We start from the raw sequence: 27,588 nt of genomic DNA on the forward strand, positions 1-27,588 counted from the left end.
TTTCGCCGCTCTGATGTTCCTCTTTTCAGTGCGGTGTCCTTCCGATTTCCCACTGTCTGCCCCGAGGCTTCAGCTTGCGTCAGCGTTTTTGCACAGCAAAGCGAAACCACTAAAAACAAGTTTCTCTTTGCCACGCAAAAATGCCGATCTTTGCTGAAGCCCTGGGGCAGATAGTGGGAAATCGGAAGGATGCCGCGCTGAAAAGAGGAACGTCAGAGCGGTGCAGGGTGAGTGGAAAATCGGTTTAGGTCTTAAAACCAGAAGTTAGCAGATACTTATATATACCCAGCCTTGTAGAAACGTGATACCTGTAGAACAGGCTGCAATACAACTCTAGTATCTATTTTTGTATTTGCCTTTATATAAAAAGCAAAATGTACTTAACTAGACTAAGGTATAGTAGCAGAAGACAGCCTGAAATTCTTAACTTCCGTTCATGCCACAAGTAACTCACACCACTTTTCCAAGAATGTAGTTTTCTGTAGTTGAAACACCACTTAAAGAACCATGGCTGGGATCCAAAGGCTGTTCAGTCTCCCTTTTCAACACCCTATATAAATCCATTAAAAAGTGGAGGCTTTTCAAGAAAGATATTCCATTATTTGAGGGGCTGTCGTTAGAAGGGAAAACTCCCCACCCACGTGTGCCATGTAGGAACACTCTGTACAGAGTTCCCTTTGAATCCCAGCCCACTACTACTAAGCAAACAAAGCTGTACTAAAAGTACACAGTCCTTGCCCCCCCCCCCCAAAAAAAAAACCCTGATGCTTTTGCATCTTCTGTCAGTAACTTTAGAAAATTAGAATCAGGGATTTGGGTAGACCTGGTACTTATTGCTAAATTAGAACACAGACAGTGTATTATTTAAGATACAAGCGGGCACACATCCCTCCCCACACTCCATTTTTAGCTTCTGGCATAATCAAAGTTGCAACTCCACAGTAGTCCATATGTAAGACACACATCCCTGGGTTCTTGGAGGTATTTTCACAATTTTTCCTTCAGGAACAAAATAAAAGTTCACTAGAACTGTCCCCTTCGCAGTTTTTTTTTGTTAAAATCAGGACTGAACAAGAAAGACAACCGAGGCAAGGGTAACATAAAGCACATGCCTTACCCTATTCAGTTTCTTCAAGCAAGCAAACCGACTGGCAAAGCAGATCCAAATGAATGACATAATGCTGGTGATTAGTGTGCCTGCTGCCTACAAGAAGAATCTGCCAGGAATTACCAATCCCTAGCATGAAACAAAACATTATGGGTTCTTTAGATACAATGAAAACCTGAAGTGGGAAAGTTTGAAATTCCAGATCCCTAAAATCCCACCGGTGAACCTATGCTAACTTTAATCCTAAAGGCGGCTTCGATTTTCCTTATCAAGAAAGTCAGCACATTTTGGGAACAGTGAAAGTAAAACACAGGAATATGCCAATTTACAAGCCTAAAAGTCCTTTTAAATCAGAATTTTAATTTGAGCATTTGTATGTATTTGCAAACTAGCAACCTGACTATTAGAAAGTCAGCACTATTATTGAATGGAGGTCCTTGGGGCATGTACAACTCTATTCAATGTTAAGGTAAAGGGAGAGACAAGTCCATTACAGGGTGGAAGGTTGGTGAGAGGAAGCTGGGTGGTTGGGAATCAGGGTGGATGAGGCCTTCATGGTGCAAATCCTCTGTAAGCAGCAGCACAGGACAACCTGGCATTCATGAAGACACTCAGCTGCGTGTTTATTTGCCCTTTCATTTTCTTGTGAATCTGCATTTGATTGGATTCAAGTTACAAGGGTCTGACTACACTGCCTGAAGGAAAGTGTTCAAAACAGGGACAATACAAAGGTTTTAATTTTTTCAAAAAAAAAAAAGAAAAAAGAAGAAGGCCAATATTTGCTTTGCACAAATAACTGTTGGGCATCCAGCTGTGGAAGAAACCATATCGCAGGAGCAACAGCTCTTTGTGATAACTGTCCCAACAATCACCGCCCCCCCCGAAATGCTACGTCTGAGACCAAGTGAAAATTAAAGATTAAGTTACATGGTTATTGAATGCAGATAGAAATATGCCACAAAATCATTTTTACAATACATTTCTGCTGAAATAATTTCCTAGGTGAAGCTTTCTTTTTATACACATATACAAAGTTCAGACAGCAATATACACATAATCACAGTGAGGATGCTGGTAAGTTCACCATCTGTAGTGTCGATACAAAATGCAAAGCCGCCTTCGAAGAGAACAATGCTACACAGCAAGCAGAGCTGGCCTGTTAAAACAGCAAAACACCAAAAGGTCCCTGAAAATGGGAATACAGTGCAGGAAAAAGCAGCATGCGCTTCGATACAAATAGCAGTTTATGGCTAATGGTTGACTTAACTGTCGTAACAAAGACTCTTGAGTGGCTGTGCATAGTTAAAATTCCTATGTCATTTGTTTCTCTTTATACCACTCAACAAATTCATCCAGCAACACTGGCCCTGGAAGAGAGGGAAAAAAGTTGTTCCTTGTTTACATTTGATTTTGCTTAAAAAAAAAATTAGAGGGTACGGTACATGGTATGCTTGCTACAGAAATGGGTTTTATTTTTATACGAATACATACATGCGCCGTCTTCATCGTAATTGCTGAGGTCAAGATTAATGGTTCTGCTGAACTCCAGAACATTGCACCATTGGTCTTTGTTGATAACTTTGTACTTAGATTGCTGCTTGAAAGAAGATTGATAGTTACTGGAAACAGGTTTGGGTAAAACAAAGCATTAAAAAATTTACATATGCATTTGAAGAGTTTCAGGCACAATGAGCTCTTTCTAAAATAACCTGCTTTAGTATGAAATCTGAACTTACTGCATACAGTTTCTTAACACTGGACTTATGACTCACTTATGAATGGCTGCAGGGGGGAAGGTGTCAAAAACAAACTGTGGGGAAATGTATATTACATTAAGTGTATTATAGCATGATGTTGGGAGCCAGAGACTGGCAAGCCACCAAACATTAGTCACTGATTCTTCTAGGTAGCTTTTTCACCCCTCCTAGGCAACTGATTCAGTTTAATTAAATATATGACATTTTTAAAATGAAAATTTACTTTCTATTTCATTGAGAACACTGATCTGCCTAGCAACTGTTATTAGTCCTTACTTCTGGTTGATATTTAATGGGGGGGGGGGGGGTTTAATGGGATGAGCCAGGGCAAGTTCCATGACAAGGCAGAAGCAGAAAGCTACCAGTCAGCACCTGTCTTCAAAAACCTATCATGGCTGCAGATTGTAAAAGATCCTACCTGAGTCATGAACACTAAAGTAATCTGAAAAAAAAGCAACGTAGTGTGCACCACTCTCTAAAATATTTATCATCATTCTTTAGAAACATTAACTCATCCCTTTAAGATTCACCAGCTTTATTCAATTTTAAGCTGATATTTTCTCATTCTAAAAAACAGAATGCTCCTTTATTAATGCAAATTTTTTATTTAAATTGGCATTTGAGGTGTGATTTCAACCTACAAGATTTAAACCATGATTACAAGTCAACACCCTGAAATCACCTCTGTCCTGAGTCACTTCAAAGAGAAGAGCAGAGTCGAGACTTGAAGACACTCTGCCATGGGCATTTAATGTTCTGTCACTTTCAGAGATCATGGACAATAGTTTAACTGCACTGGTGAAACCCCAAAGGAATTAGCTAATCTAATTTTAATTTGCTTTTGCACAGGTTAAACGCTGTACTTACTGAGAATATATACATTAAGTAAACTATTTTCACTTCTGACTACCAGCAAGTGTGAGAAATAATTTCCAAAACATCTTGGACAATTTTAATCATACACAGGAAAACACTGCAATGTTAACTGTGACATCTCAAGCAGCATTACAGTATTCTAAGCCTGCTGACTTCAATGGTCAAAGATGTGTGCTACTCTGCTTAGGATGGTGCTATAAGTGCACAAAGCACTTCACATGCATTAGAGCTCAGCCAGCAAAACCCTCTGACAGATGGAGAATGGAAGCTGAGACAACTGGATGCCTCATGTCATTTCATGAGCTCATCACCAATTAGTCAGTGGCTGTGTCAGAAATTAAGCAAGTTCATAGATGCTATAGCCATTTCATAGAAAAAGAGGTGCCGGAGCTCATTAGCACCACTCATGTGCATATGCCACACACCCCTGACATCACCAGAAGGTGTACTAGATAAGGGGTGGCCAACGGTAGCTCTCCAGATGTTTTTTGCCTACAACTCCTATCAGCCCCAGCTGAGAGTTGTAGGCAAAAACATCTGGAGAGCTACCACTGGCCACCCCTGTACTACATTATATCAGTTCAGCATCTACCTTAAATTCCTTTTTGAATTATAATTGTCATAATAAAGCATTACTCCTATCAAACTTTTAAAAATTATTTTTAAATGCCACAGTGACATGATGAAGATTTCCATCTGTTTGCTTTATAGATTTTGGTTATTTTCCCATTTTTTTGTGGAGAAAATATTAGAAAGTTTATCAAATCTTAAGAGTCCAGCAAAATTCTCACAGGTTTGAACAATGAACCCCAGAAGCAAGTATTGTGCGTGTGGGGGTGGGGTGGGTAAGAAAGAACACAATAAAATTCAGAGCAGGGATGTCAAACTCATTTATTATGGGAATCAGATCTGACATAAATGAGACCTTGTTGGGCCAGGCCATGTTGGGCTGGGCCATGCGTGTTCCTATTTAAAATTAGGTAGCAGAGAAATAAACTTTATAAAGGACACAAACACAAAGATTTTTTTTAAACTTAAAAATAAAAGATGCTTAAAACATTAGCATTCATTGGTCTTAAAGGTGCTTTCTTTGTATCTCTCCCATGGGATCCAGGGAACTGGGCAAAGGAAGCTCTGGCTCTTTTCTTCCTTCCCCAGGGGACCAGGAAGAGGAGGAGCCTCAACCAATCGAAAGAAGAAAGGCTTGGCTCAGTAGCTTTGCTGTGCAATTGAAAGAGTCTGGCAAAGCAAGCTCTGCCTCCCCCCCCTTCCTCCCCAAGGGAGGAGCCTCAGCCAGTGGAGAAAATAGAAATTTTGCTCTGTAGCTCCTGTGCAATTGAGCAAGCCTGGCAAAGCAAGCTGTGCTGCAGAAGGAAACAAGAGAGAGGGAGAAGGAAGCAGATGACAGCCAGTTGCTCGGGGGGCCTGACAGGAGCCCTCCAGGGGCCAGATTCGGCACCTGGATTTAGAGGTTCTGGAGCTTTGTTCTTGTGAGCTCCTACCCAAATGTGGCCCTGCAGGTATAACTTGGCATCTTTAATAGTCACCTGCTTACTAACAGGCAAATTCAAATCTTCAAATTACCTTCAAACTACTATGGCCTTCTAGAATGAACGCACCATTCAATCCCAGCTTTTTGATATATATTTTTTATAAGTTTAAGACATGAAAAGATTTTTCTACTTGTACCTCTAGGAACTGATGAAATACTGGAAACAGGGGCCATGTCTTTCCTAACAGAAGTCCTAACATGCACTTGGCAGTATTTATATCTAGGCTTCGCTGATCCTTTTCCTGCAAAGAGAAGAAAAAGGCCAAGTTTAACTGCAATAGTCCTCATTTAAACTAGGACCCAAGACAGTTTATCCTTGCTAACTGATGAACTGAGTGATTCTTTTGCTTTTTACTAAAATACAGAATGAAGCTTAACTGTTTGGGAATATAGGTGCAATATTCTTTTGCTACTGGGGACAGAATGGAAACCTCTGACAATCTCCATGCCAACTTCAAAGTCCGCATAGCTAGATAATTAAGCAAATGTTCAGCCCTCATATTGTTCCACTGGGAGGCAAAATATTCTTCTTTCTTTTCTCCTGAAAAGCTAGGAGTTTCTTTTGATAGCCACTGCAGCAGCTCTCCAACTCCTATAGAAAGCAGTGTTCTATTACAAACGTGTTGAAAAAAGTAACATTTGGAACACTTCTTCTTCCCTGTTCTGTTACAAATGCCCTGAATATGTAACATTTAGAAAACTTCTTCCCTGTACCAGTTGACATGGGGGATGTGGGTATCTACAGAGTTGTCATTATCTGACTGTTAACTGGATGCTCAATCAATTAACTGGATGATGTTGAGGGGGGGGGAGAAAGTACTTCAGAAGCAGTTCTTAGGAGCCTAGACTATCTTAAAGAAAACAAAGGGGTGTGTGTGAGAGAAATAGTATCAGGCCACCCATGGCAATCTCAAAAGTTCAGATTTTCACAAGACTTCTAAAAGCAAACGTGCACAGGATTCAAGTACACTCTCCAAAAATCAACACAAAATTATAACTATATTGACTTGAAGGTATTTAATGTAAAGGATCTGACAAATAGACATGCACGACTGGATTAAAACTGTAAAGAAACAGACCATCTGGCAAAGTTAAGTGAACTCAGATTTAAGTCCAGTAGCGCCTTAAGAGACCAACAAGATTTTCAGGGGTATAATCTTTTGAGAGACATAGAGCTTTGACTCTCTAAGTTTGGTGTAGTGGTTAAGTGTGTATACTCTTATCTGGAAGAACCAGGTTTGATTCCCCACTCCTCCACTTGCACCTGCTGCAATGGCCTTGGGTCAGCCATAGCTCTCGCAGGACTTGTCCTTGAAAGGGCAGCTGCTGAGAGAGCCCTCTCAGCCCCACCTATCTCAGAGGGAGTCTGTTGCGGGGGGAGAAGATATAGGAGATTGTAAGCCACTCGGGAGTCTCTGATTCAGAGAGAAGGGTGGGATATAAATTTGCAGTCGTCTTCTTCTTATATCCCAAAGATATTGTTGGTCTCAAATCTAGCTGTTCTATTGCAGACTAACATGGCTATCCTCCTTTGAAACTATTTACATGAAGTAAACTTGATATATTTATTGGGAATTATTAACTCAAGTGTATGAACTCCTTCCTTCAGAAACAATCCTATGGGGAGCTATTTTTTTTTTAGAATGTGGTGCTCAAAATTTGAAATTTAGGATACTCACACGTGCAAAATCAAATGCATATCTGTATATAAGTTTAAAGTTAGTAGGCTCATTTAATAAGGACCTCAAGTAATCCAAAGAATTTCTTAGCTTCTCGGTTGTATCACATCTGTAAAAATTAACAAAAACAGAATGTCAGAACTCTGGACTTAGAGCTCTTTGCAGAACTTAATTGCTAAACCAACATACTTCTTTGGTCCTCAACCCATAAAACTTTTTTTTTTTAGAATTTATAAATGCCTTTTCCAAAAATACTCCCCAAAATAACAGCTATATAAATAATGAATCCTAACCTACTTGGACCAGTAGGGGGACAATTTCTGTTGATTCTTCCTTTCTACTGCAGAGTATTTTGACCCTGGATCTATTCCTGAGGTCGATTAACCCCAGGGGAGCAGCAGGTGGGAGGAGGTAGGAAGGAAAATTTACTCCTGTGAGTGCTCAATCCATCCCACAGTACATAGTAAGCCAACACTCATTTAATTTATCCTCCTTCCATAACAGGTAATTAGTCTATAATTTATAATTGCTTTCTCCCTTGCATTTTACAGCCATTGCAGAAAAAGAGCTGTGAACACTGTATAGCTTAGATCCAAACAACCATGAATGGAGTTTGCAGAAGGAAGGGAATTATTGTAGATTCCCTTCTGTTTCCTACTGCTGCGCTGTGTGCTCCTGAAAAGCCCTTTCTGAGGTCCATAACAGTCTTGGGAATGGCATGGGATACAGTATGGGGGAACTGGACCCGCTTGCCATTCCACACATGCAGAACAGCTTTTTCAGGAAACGCAACTTGCTACAGCAGGAAAAGAAAAACAGGCAGAGACCTTACTATGATTTCATATATTTTTATCTTGCCCTAACTCCCAAGAGTTCTGGACAGCATATATAGTCTCCCCATGCTCCATTTTATCCTCTCACAATGTAATTGACAGCATAACTACAAGACCACCTAATGAACATAGTGTCTGAACAGGGATTTGAGAACAACACATTCTAGTTCAACATAATGACATTACAAAGCACACTGACTCTCTTCAAACTTTGCTTAGGCTATTCTGGGTCCACAAACCAATAACTAAAGCTGCTGGATCAAATGACAGAAGAAGTTTTCTTCTATAAACATTACGTTTAAGATTGTGTTTGGCAAGATGACAATGCCACACTCCTGAATCTACTTCACGTTTGATAATGAAGGCATTACTTACTGCAGTGACGTCATTCCTTTTAGCCATTCTTGCAATGTAAAGTAGCCCATGTTCTGAGCATCTAACTTCCAAGCTAAAACAAGCATAACTACCTGTTTAAAAACAAAATGTTAGCATTAGAATACAGGAAGGTGGGAGGGGAGAATTCTTGCACTCTTCTGAATCTTCATCCTGAGTCACCTCCATCACCAGGATGGATAGTTTCCTAGCTAATTTCTTCAAGAATGAAAATGGTAAGTGTTGTTTCAAGGTGTCAAATGAGCAGATCTGTAAGAGAACATCATCTGAAACAAAAGGCTGAGTCTTTGAAATATATACTGGTCAGCAGAGTCATTCTCTTTGTGCATTTCAGCCATTCTGGCATACACTCCCCCCCTCCAATTGCCTACAACATAAAAGCAAATAGAAACAAGCAGTCCAAAAGCCTGAAGGGAAGAACTTCATTAGAAGGTGTTTCTCTGTGTATTTTGCTGATCTTGCTAAAGAGGACAGAATTAAGGAGCCATTTTACTCCAGCTTGGAATGAGCAGTAATACATAATGCAATGGTGTATTCCTGCCAAGGGGTCTGATGCTGTGTATGCTGAAGAGAAAGGAGTTAAATACCACAACTCTTCAGGGGAAAAGCTGTGGTGTATTATAAGGGGAGGTGTTTGGAACTGGAGAAATGTTCGAAAATCCAAATGGGAAGCTTCAGGTTGCCAGACTGAGACCCGAGGTTGCCAGTTGCCTATCCACACAGCATTGTATTCCCTTTATCTAATTATTGTAGCTACTGGGCAAAAATACAAAGGCAACATTATTTTCATGTGTACTGAAGCAGCCTGAACTGCAATACTTTAAATATGAACTAGGAGAAAGGAAGAAAAATTGCTGGGTCACTCCATCTCTCCTAGTAGGAAGAGGGCACCTTTTTCTGTTTAACATCAAAATTGTTCACTCAAAGCCTTTAGGACTGAATGAGATAAATGGAATAAAGATGAACACTGCACTTCTTAATTTTTTAATTAACCGAAAAAACTCTTTGCCACCTGCTAATAAGCCTGTACGTACATTTTCAGGTTCAACTCCAATGTCCTCACAGAATTTCTCCATTCCCTCAGGGCCCACAATATCATCTGTTCCTGCAATCAAATGAGACTGTGTTTCTTTTACTTGAAGACATAGTTATGTGTACTCAATAATCCAAATATACAACTGATCACACATTGCTCTATGTACAATGGGAAGGTTAGTAGGAACCAGATTCACACACTTCTAGCTTACTTTTCCTTCATCTACGGTTCCTTATCTTAATACACCCCCTAGAACAGATAGTGACTTAAAACAAGATTGTTGACTTCTGATTCATATTTACTATCTAAAATTTTCATTAATAGACTTTGTAGGTTGGAACCAGCCTGCTTTTTCACTCCATCTCATCTTACATTCCCTCTCTGCTATAGCCCCCATTCCACATGGCTTTTGCCCATGCAGGTCCCCAACATAATCTTGTGTGATTAAACTGGACCCCTCTTCCCTTTTTCAGCAGCGAAGCGGAGTGAATCCAATCCAAAAAGTATGTGTTTAAACTACCTGCAATTTGAGCCAAGACTCAAGTTCTGTCAGAACTAAAAAGTTGATTAACTTCTTTGTTCTTTCAAGAGACTACAGCATTTGAAATAGGCTTTACTTCTGCAGAAGCAGTTTAATAATCTGCACACAGATATGTTTCAAATATTTATTTCGACCAGGAGTGGTGTGTGGATGATGTTTTTAGAACTTCAGCACCATCAGGGTAACCATGTATAAGCCATGATCACATTTCTCCTTACCAGCATATTCATAGAACCATTCTAAGCACCTTTTGCTTGAGAACATGTCATCTTCCGTCTTTATTCTAGTAGAATCATATTTTCTGTACATTCTGTCAAAGTAAAAAAGCCAGTTTTTTAGTTTTCCAAGCAGAGCAGAAAGAGGGAGACAGAGATACCTCTGTTCAAACATCCATCTTAAAACTACCATTAAGTACAGCACATGAAGGTCCCTGTCAATGAGAGATTATTATTATTATTAAATAATGTATTTTTATTACCTATTATTAACTAATGGATTTTTTCCAGAAATAGGGACAAGGAGAGGGGGGAAATTCAGACCTTATTGCAAATAAATTTGAAGGCCAGAATAATATTCTTGTTCCTCTTCTCCACAATAATAGAAGTTTAAGACTCATTGCTCCAATCTTAAAAATGCTTAATCCTAAATAACATTTTATGAGCTGAAATATTCTTTTTATGCTGGTCAATTATGTCAACAAAAATAAACAGATTTCTAGAGTTCTCTACCAAGAAAGTAGTTAAAAACTGAGTACATATCTCCTAAACTGTTCCATCTAAAAGCTGACTTCTCACATAAAGATGGAAGCACAAAGATTTATCATTAAGTGGTACATATATACATAATTGTTGGATACTTGAATCCATCCAAAAATTTGGCGTAAAATAACAGAGCAGATCAAACAAATTACAAATTATGAAGTACCACTGCTTCCAGAAACCTATTCTAATTACTCGCACAATCACAATATTCCTCATCTCTATCCTTTGAACTGCGAATTGTTGCTAGCATCAAAATTGAAGGCTAGACAAACCCATGTAATGGGTTAACAAGCTGTGATTTCTGTGTAATGCTGAAGTTGTCAGATCAGATCCACCTTTCTGAATCACCAAATTATAATTCAAGTTTTGTAGAACAATGGTTTCCAATTCTGTCCTATCTTACCAATGAAAATGGTCCATATGTGAAAAACCCTACCAATCACTATTACAATTTACTGGGTTATTTTTACGCTCTAGTTCTTCAAGGTTACTATATTTATGTTAATTTGCATCTGTGTCTTATTACTCTTCATTACTTAACTCAAATGTAACAGTGATATTATTGCTGTCCTTTATCAAATATACTGTTGTTGTACTCTTTTACTATAACATATATTGAACATTTATGGTATTGGTTTTTTCATATAGTGTCATAGTTAAAACTGTTTAGGTTAAAAACAGAAAACAATAAAATGTGTTCTAAAAAAAGATGAATCATCAAGCAAAACACACAACACCAAACATACCCATCATGTCTACTTTTTTTAGCTGACAGGTCATCTCCAGCTGTGGGTCTCCTCTTTTTTCTTGGAGGCATCACTTTGCTAAAGCAGTCTGATGAACTGCAAGACCTGAGACTTCCTATGGAGTGATTTGAGAAAACAGCAGATGGATTAAACAAGTACCTAATCTTAAACGGTACTTGTAACAGTCATCAACACAATCAGTTCAAGCAAGAAAACTCCTAAACATAGTATGACAACTCAGTTTTAAGGCTAAGAGAATCTGAATTCAGTTACTAGCAACTGGAATATTACTGAAATCCATACAATGTCTGTTTACATGCCAGTTCATTCATGAGGCTGAACCATATGCCCCCTTTGCCTGTACCACCTACCTTCCCCACTAGTAATGACTCCTGAAAGCTCCATCTCCCCTCACTGTGCTGTGTGCTTCCAAAAAATCAGGAAGCCTGTCGCTACAGTTGTTTGTTCTCCCTAGCTGTTGTAGATAATACAGTCGTTTCCTGAGAACTGGATTCTCAAATGGATCTCCAGTTTATATCCTTCATCAGCAAACCTGATGGTGGAGGGCCTGTCAGTGGGGCTGCAAATCAAAGCCACCCATGCATAAGATAGCAGTTTATGCATGGTAGTAGTCTCCAGGCATGCAGAAAATTATTAGTAAATTACATTGAAGATTGAAGAAGATATTGGATTTATATCCGGCCCTATACTCTGAATCTCAGAGCGGTCTACCTTTCCCCACCACCACCACAACAGACACCCTGTGAGGTAGGTGGGGCTGAGAGAGCTTTTCACAGCAGCTACCCTTTCAAGGACAACTCTGCGAGAGCTATAGCTAACCCAAGGCCATTCCAGCAGGTTCAAGTGGAGGAGTGAAGAATCAAACACGGTTCTCCCAGATAAGACTCCGCACACTTAACCACTACACCAAACTGGCTCTAAAAGCCGCTGGTGGTGAGTCAGAGGCCTAGTGGACCTAGGGAGCCTGTGTCTCAGTAGAAAGAGACAGCCTACAATCTCCAGAGTGCTTGGCGCTGGTTTCAGCCAATCAGCATCCAAGTAGGCTCTGAGGAGAACTGCTTAAAAACTCTTTCAGGAGACAGTTGCTGTTCTTTCCTTCTGAGAGGTCGAGCAGGCAGGACAGCTGCTGTTAGGAGGAAGACCCTCACTCTGAGGGAGAGAGTGAGCAGGCCAAGGCCTGGGGCCTAACAGACTAGGACAGTTGTTTAGTCGCGTTAGGGGCTTTATGTTTATTTTTCTTTACCCAAGTTACTTATATAGTTTAAAGCACCTTACCTGTTCTCTTGCCCTTTATAGATTTCCCTGGGTAAAATAAACCTTTTTGTTCTTCTTTGTTACTCTGCCTGGTCTAAACGCCTGTTTTCTTGGCCAAAGCAAGGGATCTGAAGGGCTTGGGAGGGGACTCTGGGCCTTCCCAAGGGACCCTAATTCCAGAGTGGTGGCAGCGTCAGGTGGCACCATGCGGGTCATGACAGCCCCTCATACCCAGCTCTCGAATCTGAAACCTTAACATGGACAACTATCAGATAACTAATGCCAGTACATCAAAAACTGTAGCTCTGATCCCTACATCACTAGGCACAAATAATTGCTATAATGTAATGAATAAGAAGGTACATGGAGTGACAATTTCCCTTAACAGTAGACCCAACTAGCCTTCACCTAGTTTTATAATTATTCCCAGGAAAGCTCATCTTTCTTTGTTTTCTTTTTATTAGCCCTGATTTTTATGGGCTGGAACAAGATCCCACCCCCCCTAAACATTTATTTTAAAAAACTACAACACATTTCATATTTAGGAACCTACCTGTTTGGGGATCGTCTTGACCTGCGTCTTCTGTCAAATTCTGTAAAACATTTTAATAACTGCAATTAACTGGGAGATCAGCCACAGCTGCTTAGGACTGAAATATCACTAGTTACTGTAGTTAATCTTGTTATAGTTACTACAGCACTGAAGTCTACTATGAACATATGAACATATGAAGCTGCCTTATACTGAATCAGACCCTTGGTCCATCAAAGTCAGTATTGTCTTCTCAGACTGGCAGCGGCTCTCCAGGGTCTCAAGCTGAGGTTTTTCACACCTATTTGCCTGGATCCTTTTTTTGGAGATGCCAGGGATTGAACCTGGGACCTTCTGCTTCCCAAGCAGATGCTCTACCACTGAGCCACTGTCCCTCCCCAATGCTTTCCACACTAAACCTAGTGTAAACATTTAATTTGAAAGAGTCATAAAACCCTAATAAGAACTACATTTTCAAACAGAGATCCATCAGTTTCTCAACTAAGGCCCATGAGATGTTCAGAAGGAAAATACTTAACAGGTTTCATCAACTGAGGAAAATGGACAAGTCCTAAAACAGCTATTATAACTCCTTTGAAGTCAGAAGAATCCTGAAATTCTTATTAATGTCTGAAGCTACAAAAAATTATGGACATAGTGAATGTGCAGATTTCAGACCAACTTTCCAGAACACAGAAGTCCAATACCTCACTTAACAGAGATGCACACAAATTAATAGCTAAAAAAGTTCCCCTCCACACACAAAACAAGCCATCTGCAATCTGTTTATAGCTCACCACTAACTTGTATGACAATCGGATAAAGTACAACATCTGAATTAAAGCATTTAAGGCTACTCAGAGGGGTATGCCAAAGAACAGGTTTGGGATAAGAAACACCTATGGGGGGGAGGGGGGAAGAGTCAAAAACCAAACTTGCCAATACTTTGGGGTTTGCACTTGGCTTCAGTCCCTACTAAGCATGCCCAGAAGAACCTCTGGGAACGGCTGCAGTTTCCATGAGAACTGCAAACCCTGTTGGAAAAGTCAACTGAAGCAAAATCTGAGGGTAAGGGATTGGCTGCAACAGTATAAAAGGGACTATAACATGCCAGAGGTAATACCTGCCAAGTCTGTCTGCAGTGACATTAACAGAAGAAGTACAGGAAATAATCAACAGAACAGCAGCAGAGGTTACCAAGTGAGCACAGGACTCCAGCTTCCGTTAGAAAACAAAAACACTTTTGAAGGGCCAAGCACATCTGTAGTAACTGGCACTTAAAAAAAAGACTTTCACCTAGTTGTAGCAGCAGTGGTAAAACTGGCTTTGGGTGACACGGCTAGAGGGATGGGATCTTAAATCACTTGCTACCCCACCCTTCTCTCTAAATCAGAGACTCAGAGCGGCTTACAATCTCCTATATCTTCTCCCCCTACAACAGACACCCTGTGAGGTGGGTGGGGCTGAGAGGGCTCTCACAGCAGCTTCCCTTTCAAGGACAACTCCTGCCATAGCTATGGCTAACCCAAGGCCATTCCAGCAGCTGCAAGTAGAGGAGTGGGGAATCAAACCCTGTTCTCCCAGATAAGAGTTCGCACACTTAACCCCTACACCAAATTGGCTCTCTATATCCCACACTATACTCTTCAAAAGAAGCTGCAGTATTGTTTGACCTAAATATATTGCTGCATCTACTCTCTCCCACACACAATTTCAGTAATCATAACTGAGAGAGCATCCCTAGTACTTCCTGTGAGAATGGGCAAGGAAGATGTAGAACTAGACTTCTGGAAAAATCAATAAGCTAACTAATAAGGGTGTTTGAAGTAAAGTTTGTAGGCCTTTATTCATCATAAAACTAGCTGTGAAGCATAGATGACTCAATGATTTCTTGGGGGTTCTTCTGGTCAGGGACAAATAAGGTATCAAATTAAACCACCACGTTCTTATCTATGGGAAAGCGTTTGGCCAACATGGTTGAATATAAAAAGCAAACCTGGCAGAAGAATGAGGTTTGAGCTAAATGCAGGCTCTACTATTTAAAACCTCCTCAGCAATTTGTAAGAGCTCTTTTTTAAAAAAACCCTGAAATGAACTCTCTTTAGATACCAGCTGAATTGTCACAATGTTCACTTCAATCACAACAGCTTAGGAATTATAATCATATAAACTCTGTTGGTAGGTAAGACTTATCTGCTCAGAAGTACAGCAAAATAGTCAGTACTGCTACAGGACTGGTCAACAGTTTAACTTTGTGAGTGATATGCAAGAGGTGTGCATGTATGAGCAATGAGGCAGTGTAAAGAGGCAACAGCCTCAAAGTATATGACAAATATATCCGTGGATTCGTAAGTCTTCACTTCACTTGTAGTAAGAGACAAAAGAGTCTTCAACAATACATTTCAAAGAGTATGTGGCTACCAAATAAAAAACAATTCAAGCGATTACCAGCCTATTAAGAGTGTGGTAAATCTTGTGAATATTTGCCAGTGTTGATAGGTGAGAGTTCAGCTGAAAATCTAGAGGGGAAAAAACAAAAGAAGTTTCTCATCTTGGTTATGTTTACCTTTTAATGGTGTTTAATGAACACCTTTTTACAGATTAAATTAACCCTGGAAAAAAGCAATGGAAAGGTTAAGATGCCTGGCATTTGCTCTAAATATGGGCCAGTATTTGTCTTCATTTAAAAATCTCTATTTGTTAATATTCCTGAATGGCATTCATAGCTCAAGCTTGTTTCCAGCCAGGCATAGTACTAGAATTTTCAATAGATATATTCCTATAAAAGCACATCACTTCCAATGAGGTTCAGCAAATACGACTGGTGAATCAAAGCTGCACTGAAATCATCTATTGCCTCACTTCACAGATGGAAAATAGATAAAGGAGCTACCTCATGCTTGATGCCAGAAAGAATGAAATTACGATTTGTCAAACACACTGCCTTTGGGGAGAGTAACAGAGCGTGCACTTTAAATGCAGTCTCCTTATAAGACATATAATCTGAAACTCACATCCATTCAACCTTTCAGGTGTATGTATTTGCTTGAATTTTAACATGACTAACGATTGGTAAAATTTTACTACGTTGATTATCATGTATCAAAAGAGATACTGAGTTTCACAAAAAAAATGTTAAAAGTATTTTGCAGACGGTGGTGCAATGCCATTTTATTTGTCAGGGGTTTTAAATAAAATATAGACTGCAGGTATTGGGGAGAATATTATTCTAGATTTTATTTTGTATGCTTTAAACTGTAATGTTTACAACTGTGATTTGTAAGCCATCTTGAGTTATGAACAAAGGCAGCATATAAATACCTTAATGAAATCAGTTCCAAAGCTTTTCAAACCATGAAAGACACTATATAACCATTGGGATATCCCTTGCATAAAAAGAGCAAATGGGATTTTCAAGTATAAAGGGGTATTTGCCTATACCAAGTTGCAGCTGCAACATAAATTGGCTCATCTCATTTGAGACTGGTTCAAATCATGGTTCTGTAATGAGCACAGAGAAGTAAGGTGAAGACCCAAGCCTCTTCAGCAGTGGCATCTGGTGAGGGCAGCCAGGATAGCACAACTCAAACATATAGAACCAAACTGTGCAATACAGCAAAACTACACAGCACACTTTAAAAGCTGCAGATCATGACAAACACACAGGTTTGCACCAATATAATGGGCTCCATGGTGATCTCTCTTTAGGATCGTTTATCATCAAGTCATGTGAAGTACCACTATGAAAACTCTACATTGCTACAATATAACCAGCAACAACATTTCTCTCTTATTTTGTGCAAGGAAGCATCATGCAGTATGCTGGGCACCTCATAATTCAGCTTTCTGCTGACAGACGTTTTTATTGTCCTGAAGCTCAAGTTCATTTTACGATTAACTTTTAGAAACATTGTTCACTAGACCTTAAGATAATCCACCCTAGATGTTCCCAATCTATTTGAACCTGTGGGCTCCTTGGGAATTCTGAAATGGCAAGGTGTAGGCAGTCACAAAATGGCTGCCACGGTCTACCTTAAGTCAGTGAAGTCCTACCTTGTGTTGTAATGACAGCTGCTGCTGAAGCAACATTTTTAAAAGATGTGCACAGGAGGGTGGGGCGATGCGGAACATGGCAGACGCCATGTCCCCTCACTTTCATCCCGCTCCCGTCTATCGCGCTGATTCCACCTGGGTATGGGCAAACGAAGCATCGGAAACACCAGGGCAGCTAAAAAAAACCCCGCAACAACGCAAAAGGTACTCAACTTCCTTCCAGCGAGCCCCGAACCTTCTGCTTCTTCTCCTAGGCTTTATCTCCTCAAAAATGGCATCTGGCTCCTCCTCCGGCCCAGAAGAAAGCCCTTTACTAACCTCCCAAACGTTTCACGCCATTATAACACGTTTGGAGGAGACCATTGAAGATAAAATCTCTAATGCTATTGCCCCCATCCAATCTGAGCTTAAAAAAATAAATGAAATGCTAATAGCGGTTACCCAAACTGCTGACTCAGCATTTGAAATGGAAACTAAAGCTCATGACGCTGTGGAGAACCTCCAGCGCTCAGACCTTTGGCTTCATGAAAAGGTGCTATACCTGGACAATAAATTAAGGGCTGCAAATCTGAAATTCAGAGGGCTGCCTGAACAGGCCAAAGAGAACCAGGAGACCAGAATTTTCATTGCGTCTTGGCTTGCTTCTGCTCTTAATCTTCAAGATGGCGTTGCTCCCCTCATTGATTCTGCCTATCGCTTGGGCGTCTTACAACCTAATTCAAAGGACTTTCCACATGATATCTTGTCTACGGTCCCGGATTCCAGGACCAGAACCTCGATTTTATGGAAAACCCATTCTGAACAGGGCCTACTCTACAAGGGAAAGATCCTGGTCTTGGCTGATCTTTCACCAGAAACTTTGATGCACAGAAAAGAAATGAAACCAATTTTAAATCTACTTGCTGAGCATAAGATCCGCTTTCGTTGGTCCTCCCCCACGCAAATCCTCGTGGTTCATCAGGGTCTTCGGCTGACAGCCTTCAATTTTGCCTCTGGATGTGATCTTCTTAAACAACTGCACATTGACCTTTTTCCAGCCACTGACCCGTACCTGGCCAACTCATTTCGCCCACCTAACTTGCCATTCTCTTCTAAATCAAGAAGGCGACGCTAAGTACATTATATACACTCAGTTCACCTTATGTCTATTCTAATTTAAAGATCTGCACAGTCAATCAAATCTCCACTGGAACCAGATGCCCTGCTGGACAGAAGACCCACCTGGCCCTGCCCACTCTCTACAACTACTTGGGTAGGCATCAGCAAAGGTGTCACTGGACACCATGGTGTTCACAGGCACCAGTCTACCCTCTAAAAAAGCTACTATATTATTTTGCAGGAAAATATTTCACTGGGCTTTCCTCAGCTCCTAAAAAAGGATAACTAAATTATTCTTGCCTCTACAAAGATTACCTGGAATAAAAGCTCAGCTTTATGCATGTATGGGGAGAAAGCGCCAATCTAGCTAATATAGACCTGCTTAAGGGTGTGTGGGGGGGGGGAGGATGGTATAAAATAAATTGTTTTAACTGATTTATGGTATTTTAATGTTAAAAGCAAAAACTACAAATATGTCCAATACTAAAGCGAGAGAGCTGCAGACACTTGCACCCTATGCTATCTTTGCACATTTTACCCATTTCAGAAAGGGGGGGGGAATCTTAAAGTTTTTATAATTTGCATTCCCCCAAAATTTCTAAACCATTCCAATGGAAAAATTGGAATTCCTTGCTACATATTTTAAGTGAATAAAACCTTGTCTTAAAAAGCATTTTACTCATTTCAAAACAAAAAAAATATTTTTTTTTCTGTTCTTCACACCATTTCTCATTTTCTTCCATCAGAAAATTTGCTCTGGATGGGGTCCAGCTTACATCAGTGGACTCCGTAAAGAGCTTGGGGGTCAGGCTGGATGCTTCAGTTTTCTTGGACAAACAAGTTTCCCGATAGTGAAACTGGCATTTTTCTGTCTCTACCAGGCTTGTCAGCTGTTCCCTCTTTGTCCCAGTCAGAGCTGACCACAGTGATTCATATGACAGTCACCTCCAGACTGGACTAGTGCAATTTGCTCTACACAGGGCTGCCCTTGAAGATGCTTCAGAAACTTCAGGTTATTCAGAATGTCAGGTTGCCGACCAATGTATCATGGTCTGCACATATTCAGCCTATTTTGAAACAGCTGCAGTAGCTTACAATTGGTTTCTGGGTCAAATCCAAGGTTCTGATTTTAACCTTTAAAGCCCTAAATGGTCTGGGACTTTCATACCTTAAGAACTTTCTCTCAAGTTTACAAATACACTGTGGTAGTCATATTCCACTTCATGTCAACTTCTGGTGGTGCCTGGTCCTCAGGTAGCGCATTTAACCTCAATCAGACTAAGGACTTTTTACTATTGTGGCCCCAACCTGGTTTAATGCTCTGTCCAAAGTGACTCGTGCCCTGGGGGACTCTAGGTTTTGCATGGCTTCCAGGCAATCATACTTAGCCAAGTATCAGCATCTTTGCTTGTCATGCTATGGTGCTACTGTATTAAATTGCTTTGTAGAATGTTTTTTTGTTTTAATTTATGTTTTGTATTTATGTTGCTAACCACCCCAAGCCTCAAATCTTAGTAATGGAGCAGGATAAAAATCAAATGAAATAAGAAATAACAAAACCTGAAATGTCCTTGAATGTATTCCATTTTTCACCCTCAAAGAGACAGATACTTCAGAGACTGAATAGTTTATAGACCAAATTATGTAACTTGAGTTTGCCAGCAGTTTATACATATGTTAAACCAATACTACCGTCATAAATTTCCATATCATTTGGAAGTACAGCAAAATCAACAGGACTCTATGATAAATGAATCCATAAGAGAGCCAATAATAATAAATGTAGCAAAAGGCAATTTCCTCAGCTCCCAGTAAAGAAGAATGTGCCACACACTTTTCAATAAACTGCAAATTAAGAGCCCAACTCTATTATTGGTGTTGCCAGAAGAGGAGAGGAGACTGGAAACAACATAGGTACACAATTCAACAAGTATGTCCTGCAGTCTTTAAGTATTACCGGAATGGACCTAGAATGTTAACACTGATGCATAAACATGCAAACTAGCAACAGCCATTAGTGCAGTCTACCCCTACCCTTACAGAGAGAATGTAAAGGTGCAAGAGGAAACACAACAGCAGCTGCAGCACAAGGGGTGCGCCTAAGGAGTTTGCTTAGAACATATATAAATACAGCAAATATTCTTCTGCTTGTTAACAGACTATGCTATTTGGCCCAAACAATGATCCATTCTTCCAATCCGGCATCATAATCATGTCAACAGATGCCAGCTAATGTTAGGTAACAGAACAAATTTAACAAACGCATACCAGGAAAAAATAATCTCTTCTTGCACCTATAACTGCATGCTACAAAATGGACTTCATTCCTACTTGAAGGTCCATGTAACATCAGAATATGTGACATTTCTACTAGAAGTGACATTTCTACTAGATTCAGAAATCCTGCAGAACAATCTTAAACTTTTAGTTTAGAACAGTTGATTTGCAATATACACAGACAATTTTGGTTAGATGGATTTGTAAAAATAAAAGCCTGATTATAAAGCAGAAACTGTATGCCACAATGTTTGAAATCCACAGTTCTGAGTCACATATAATTTAGATTAAAATAGAAGTCACAGAACATAAAGCTACATACTGAGAGACTTTTTTGAGAGGATTTTTTTAAGTTAAATTTATTTGTTTTGGTATCAGCCTCTCTAAAAACCAAGAATCCAGCACTAACCTCATTTTTTAAAATCAAGTCCCTCCAAATTCAGTGGGATTTACTTTTAGGCAAGCATGCATACAACGATAGCCTTATACATTGTTTGGAACTAAGCTCTCTAAATAGAATAGGATTTGATCCCATATATGTTTATAAAACTGAACCCTGTGACTGAAGCCTTCAGGAGCAGCACTACACTAGAAAGTAAGCCCCACTGATGAACAAAAGTTATAACTAAACATGTTTACGTTAGACTGCAAGACTGGGATCCAATGATCTCCTTAGCCACACACTTTTTGTGCATCCATCCATCCAGGCTTCCCTTCCTTTTTTTACAGTAGCAGGCCAGATGCTATATAAAAAAAACACTCCTTAAGTTTCAATGAGCTGCAGGAGCAACTTGCCAGGAGATGCATGAGTGGGACATTAGAAGACCAGGTGTGCACACAAAGGCACTCTGGATTCTAGCCAAACTAGTTTATTATAATGTGAAATTCTGAGGGCAGGAATCTAGTTTATAGGAGCTACAGGTGGATTCATAGCCTCTGTCAGGTGTATGCATTCATAAACAGAATGAGGAACACTAAAGAATAAATACTAGTTAAAATACACCATTTATTGATTGCTGGCCAATTAATATTGGCACAGCCCAATAGGAGACAGTTACCTTTTGCAAAAAACCCTGGTTTTGTGTTCTTTAAAATATACCAAATTACTTCTAATTCTGCAGCCATGAACATAAGAGAAGCCATGTTGGATCAGGCAAATGGTCCATCCAGTCCAACAATCTGTGTCACATAGTGGCCAAAAAACCCCAAACCCAAGCGCCATCAAGAGGTCCACCAGTGCGGCTAGAAGCCCTTCCACTGTGTCCCCTCCTCCAAGCACCAGAATACAGAGCATCACTGCCCCAGAGAATTCCAACGATAAGCTGTGGCTAATAGCCACGTATGGACCTCTGCTCCATATGCTTATCCATTCCCTGCTTGAAGCTGTCTATGCTTGTAGCCGCCGCCGCCACCTCCTGTGGCAGTGAATTCCACATGTTAATCACCCTTTGGGTGAAGAAGTACTTCCTTTTATCCGTTCTAACCCGACTGCTCAGCAATTTCATTGAATGCCCACAAGTTCTTGTATCGTGAACGCAATGTCTTTTCTGTTTTGATAAAACCACCCTTAAAAAGGACATGCATTTCTGAGAGATCAGCCATGGAAGTTTCTGTAAACTGGAATTAAGGAGATCCACCATCCCCCAGTTCTTCAGTGAGTCCACCACAAAAGGCATAGAGCTGCATAGCCAGAGAGTCTGTACATTTTTTGAAAACTGCAAAATTCTCAGATTGTGTTCCATTTGTTTGTATATATCCCAACTGTCCAATCTGTTCCCGCTAATCCAGTGCCTACAGTTCGGTCCCCCAAGCAGTCCAACACCATTCTCACAGGACACTAAGTATTTTCCAGCCTTTGGTGGGCTATTCAGACCATATGTAAGTAGTCTTCTACAGGATGGGGGGGGGGGAGAGAACAGATGTCCTTTTTCTTCTTACTTTACAGATCAGATATTTCAGTGTCAGTACAAGTTTAAGATATTTAATTATAGCTTAAGTTAATGCCCATCTATACTAGAAATCAATATCCAGCCTTCAGCCTTACCTGCCTTAAGACATAATGCTTATAAAGTAGACCACAGTAAATGGTTTTCAATACCTCACAAGATGAGAAGACTCCTACTTCTAATGGGAACAACAGAGTTCCTGTCCCTAGTAGTGTCCTACCCTCTTAATTTATATTAAAGAATGGAACACATGTCTCACACCCTCGTCATTACAGGCTGTATGCAAAAGAAAATTTTTGCTGATTGAAGGCATTTATGTCAGCGAGTGTGACTTCCAAGAGACCTCCACTTCCAGAAAACAACATGAGGTTAGTAGGAGGCCTGCAGTGGGAAGGGGCAAATATCGCTCTTCCTTCAGCCTGCAGAAATTTCACACTGGATCCAACCCTGCAAAATGCCAGAGTCTAAAATTTCTTATTTTAGTCAGTCTTTGGTAAGGAACTTCTGAGACACAAATATGAAAGCACTTTATATAGATTAATATAAAAATATTCTTCATGTAGAAATTAAGCTAAAGAATCCTTAAACAATGACTTTGAGACCACCTCTTCCTGTGAGGGCAAGACCAGCAGTGCTTTAGCTTTTAAGAACTTGTAAATGATTATGAAAATAGCAATGAGGATTATAATAAGTACTGATGTTTACCCATGGATATTGTCCAGCCTCTAAACATTTTGCTTGTGCTGCTAGATCGGTATTCTTCGAGATTCCCCCCTCCCCAATCCTTTTGGTCTTTTTCACATTTGATAAGGAGCAGGAGATAGACTATGTTTCTATTATATTTACAGGGCAATTTGTTCCTAAAGGCATAATGGTATAATTAAATGGTGTAAATGTCATGTTTTAAGCTTGTCTGCATTTTTTGCAACTACTAAAAAACCATTTTTGATGAACTAGCCCTGGATGGCCAGAATGAAGCTACATAGCTTTAATAGTTTTATATTCCATTTTATTCCTTATTTTCCATTATTATATTCCATTCCTTATTTTCAGCATCAAGATTTAAGCTCATACCAAGCTTGTTACATGACAGATGTAGACAATTTATTCTGTGTATCTTATACACTGCAAGATGCATCATAGAGTAGGATAGCCTCCACTACTACCAAAGAACATCAAGAAATCTGACTGAAGCCAAATCATCAAGACTGTTCTGTTTTAGGCTCTTTCAGAACAAAAAATTATAGAACCTTGCATTTACAAATATGCAAATTGTGCTTGAAAATTATTCATGCAGGAAGCAAGGCAAACAAAGCCTACTGGTCAAAGAGCATTTAGTTGGAAGTTCTTCTGAAAAAGACTTTTGAGTAGATTTACAGCTAGAACACGACTGTCTTGGATCTTCAAGAGATAAGTGTGAAGATAACATGATAGGTTATGGGTTCTGTTTTGTTTTTTAAAGACAAACCAACATGAGGTTAGTAGGAGGTGAAGTTTTTTTTGTCTCCTAGAACTACTGCATATTGACAAAGCAAATTTTGTAGAAAGCCAAGTTTACTCAGAAGTAATTTATTTACTTCAGCACATCTTACTTCCAAAACAGAACTGGGAACATAGCCAGAGCAGTGTTCCCTCTAAGCTGAGGTAGTGTGAGCTAGCTCACAGATTTTTGTCTTAGCTCAGGAAGGCTGACCCCAGAGCACAATAATTTATGCAGGAGCTCGCAACTTTAATGCCAGCAGCTCGCAAAGTAGAATTTTTGCTCACAAGACTCTGCAGCTTAGAGGGAACATTGAGCCAGAGGCAGTTTTACTCCCCTCATCACCACCACCTAGAGTGACAACCAGGCAAGAAAGAACTTTGCCCCGGGGGCAGGCAAGACTCCTAGAGAAAAAGTGAGATGTTAAGTTAAAAGAGCAAGCGTGGAAACACAAACTATTCACACACCCCTCCCCCCAAACCCTCCCTCTCCATCAGTTCCCCTCCACCCAGGGCCTTCCTACCTGAGCTTCTTCTCCAGGAAGAGCATGCGTGCTTTGCTGCACCCCACTGCCCCAAACAGAGGAGAAAGCGGGGTGGGAGAAAAAGGAGGGGGTGTGTATGTGGTGTGGAGAGAGAAAGACAGTTGGCCGCGCGCTGCATTCTGGGCGTCGTAGTGCCCAACCAGCCCCGCACCGCCCCGGAGCCGAGAAATGGGACTCGAACTCCCACAATGCAACCAGGGGGGGAAGGCAGAGGAGGGGGAGTAGTCCATCCCCCCTCTTCCCAGCGAGCCCCACATTCACGAGAAGAAAGGATCCCTTCCTCCCCCCCCCCTCCCCGCTGGTTCAACTGGGATCGCCCAAGAGCGGGGAGGCAGGAGACCCTCCTCTCCCTCCCATCCGCCCACCTGGCTCTGAGGGAAATTTCTTTCCGGAAGAGCCCCTTGAATGGAGCTGGGCGAACTGCGTCACAGCCCTTCCCCACCGCCGCCTCCGGAGCGCCCTTCAGCCCCACTCCTTGGCCTCGCTCGTCCCACTCACCTCTCTCCCTGCAGCCCCCCTTCTGCCCGCTGAGGGGAGACGCCCCCCGTCCCCCCCCCTCCAACCGCCTCTCTGAGGCTGGGGGTCGCCGCCCACCAACCAACCAACCACTTACTGACAGCGGCACCATCCGAGTGCATTTTTGTGCAGCAGCAGTCGCACACGCACTGCCCCGCGCGGCCGCTCCGACCGGCTCCCTCACTGTTCCGTTCTGCTCTCACAAATGCAGAGGCCCGGCCCCCGCGGACGGCCATTGGCTCTCGCCTCCTCGCGCTGCCCCCCTCCCCTCCGCCTCGCTCTCTTTCCCCCGATCCTATTCGACACACGCGCTGTCACTCTTCCCAATAGCAGCCCCAGCCCGCCCGCCTTCGGGAGAGCGCTCCTCGGGATTGGCCCAGAGGTCCGAGAGGCTCCCGCCTCCTCCCCGTCGGTATCCATTGGCCCACGAGAAACGCCAATCACAACGCACGGAGCGCTTGGGGAGGCGCGGTCTTGATGTTGTGGGATGGGTACCGGCAGCCTGATTGGACGGGACGAGTAGGGGGGGTGAAGGCCGCGCCTATCTCCTGAGCTGATTGGCTAAGAGGAGAAAGACGTCTGTCATTGATGGGAGTCCGTTTGGTGGAGTGGGTTCTTTAGGACATTGTTTGGAATACTCGCGTGAGCGTCAGACTCTCGAGAACAAAGCGTTCTACCCGGCATTGTGTGCAACGGAGGAAGCTGTTGTTTCCCATTCTCCTGGTAAATGAATTTTTTTCTTCCTTGGGGCAATGGGAAGCGCGGGGTGTTTTGCAAGGAACTGAATGTGCTTTTTCCTCGGTTAAAAACGCATTGGAAAGGCCAATCGATAAGGGAGTTGATGCTGATGTCAATGCGATGGTATTCCCAGTAGTAATAATGTATGGCTGTGACAACGTTGGACCATAAGGAAGGCCAAGCACAGAAGAACAGATGCTTTCGAATTGTAGTGCTGGAGAAGAATCTCGAGAGTCCTTTGGACAGCAAGAAGATCAAATCAGTCAAGTCCTAAGGGAAATCAACCCTGACTGTTCCCTGGATGGTCAGATGCTGAAGCTGAAGCTCAAATACTTTGGCCACCAAATGAGAAGGAAGCACTCACTGGAGAAGACCCTGATGCTGGGAAAGACAGAAGGCAAAAGAAGGGGACGGCAAAAGATGAGATGGCTGGACAGCGTTACTGATGTAACAAACACGAATTTGAGCAGACTTCAGAGGATAGTAGAAGACAGGAGGGCCTGGCGTGATTTGGTCCATGGGGTCGCAAAGAGTCAGACTCAACTGTGCAACTGAACAACAAAGCTTTCATGTGCATGCACAATTTATCGGATGATGAAATGGGGGTTCAGTGAGCAGTGCTACGTATAGCTGGTTGGCAATGGTTAAGCATGCAAAATAGGACAAAGTTAGAATCCAATGGCAAAATAGTGAAATTAACCAATTGAAAGAATAGCAAGTTTGGTCTGGGAATACAGCAAAGGCAATAAACAGGCAGAGTTGGAGAACAATGGTGATGGTGAGAGCTCACCCCTTCCAAGGCAATAAATGTAGTTTGTTAACTGCTCTATTTCTCCTCAAGCATGGGTTAAACTGAGAACATCTTTTTCTTGTAGGTGTTTCTGTCCACCTAATTTACTTTTTAGCATGCAGCATAGCATTAAAGAGAGAGAAAGAGAGGCAGAAGAACTTCCAGGCTGCATCTCTGTCCAAACCTTCAGCCAATTCCGAGCAGAATCTGAGAACGCTTAAATAAGACAGCAAACAAATACACCTGCAGATTTGTTGAAGTAGATCTATAAAACGTAATGCTACTGGCAATGCTGCCGTACTAGTGTGAATATGAATGTTTTAGAAAATGCTTTGCAGGTGGGGAATGTGGTTTCTTAACTTGAAATCTAGACTTGTTAATTGCTTTCTGCCTAGTGCCCCGATTTAATAGCAGTATGCAAGTGCTGCCCCCTAGTGACATTTGTCTACTTTTTTTAAAAAAGCACAGTAATGATTTGTATAAATTCCATAAAGATTGTTTCAAATGGTGGTGTGTTGGTCTGCAGTAGAGCAGCCATATTCAGGTCCGATAGCACTTTAGAGACCAACAGGCAGGGCTTTTTTTGTAGCAGGAACTCCTCTGCATATTAGGCCACACACCCCTGATGTAGCCAATCCCCCTGGAGCTTACAGTAGGCCCTGTACTAAGAGCCCTGTAAGCTCTTGCAGGATTGGCTACGTTGACACACCTGGAGTATGTGATGCTCTTGCTTTGCCCTCATTGTGCTGGGCAAAACCAAGATGGATCCAGGATCTCCGCCATCATGGCTTCTGGTGAAAACTGCTATTGGGTGCTGTCTGACAGGAGTGCAGTTTTGCTCTGCATGGTTTGGCAGCTTCTTGGAGAAGCCTGATCTGGAGTCCTTCTATCCAGGGGGATGCAAAGTCACAGCAATGTTAGGAACATGCAGGAAGTTTTCCTTAGCTTGGCTGGAGTGCTTGCTGCTTGGCCCCACATAGAGTGAAATGTCCATATTGAGCTGGTGCCCATGTAACTGACTGGATTAAAGTAAGGCTGAGAGTCCAATATACATGTG

General features: G+C 41.4%; 1 protein-coding gene across 3 annotated transcripts; it reads right to left on the reverse strand.

Annotated features, from left to right (window-relative positions):
* Positions 1 to 1,987: 1,987 nt before the first annotated feature.
* Positions 1,988 to 25,258, reverse strand: DCUN1D4 (defective in cullin neddylation 1 domain containing 4). 3 transcript variants are annotated; one of them, XM_060246279.1, is made up of 11 exons: positions 25,101 to 25,258; positions 15,538 to 15,608; positions 13,111 to 13,150; positions 11,283 to 11,397; positions 9,994 to 10,085; positions 9,233 to 9,303; positions 8,181 to 8,272; positions 6,973 to 7,081; positions 5,431 to 5,535; positions 2,600 to 2,702; positions 1,988 to 2,475 (listed from the first exon to the last, which is right to left on the reverse strand). In XM_060246279.1, exons 1-11 carry the CDS (start codon positions 25,237 to 25,239, stop codon positions 2,420 to 2,422), a joined length of 993 nt encoding a protein of 330 aa, XP_060102262.1. In that variant the 5' UTR covers positions 25,240 to 25,258; the 3' UTR covers positions 1,988 to 2,419. The 3 variants fall into 3 exon arrangements, with proteins under 3 accessions (XP_060102262.1, XP_060102263.1, XP_060102264.1); XM_060246280.1 differs by lacking the exon at positions 25,101 to 25,258 and adding an exon at positions 24,467 to 24,623; XM_060246281.1 differs by lacking the exon at positions 5,431 to 5,535.
* Between the last annotated feature and the right edge of the window lie 2,330 nt (positions 25,259 to 27,588).

This window comes from Heteronotia binoei, chromosome 9 (genome assembly GCF_032191835.1).
Source record: "Heteronotia binoei isolate CCM8104 ecotype False Entrance Well chromosome 9, APGP_CSIRO_Hbin_v1, whole genome shotgun sequence".
NCBI lineage: Eukaryota > Metazoa > Chordata > Lepidosauria > Squamata > Gekkonidae > Heteronotia > Heteronotia binoei.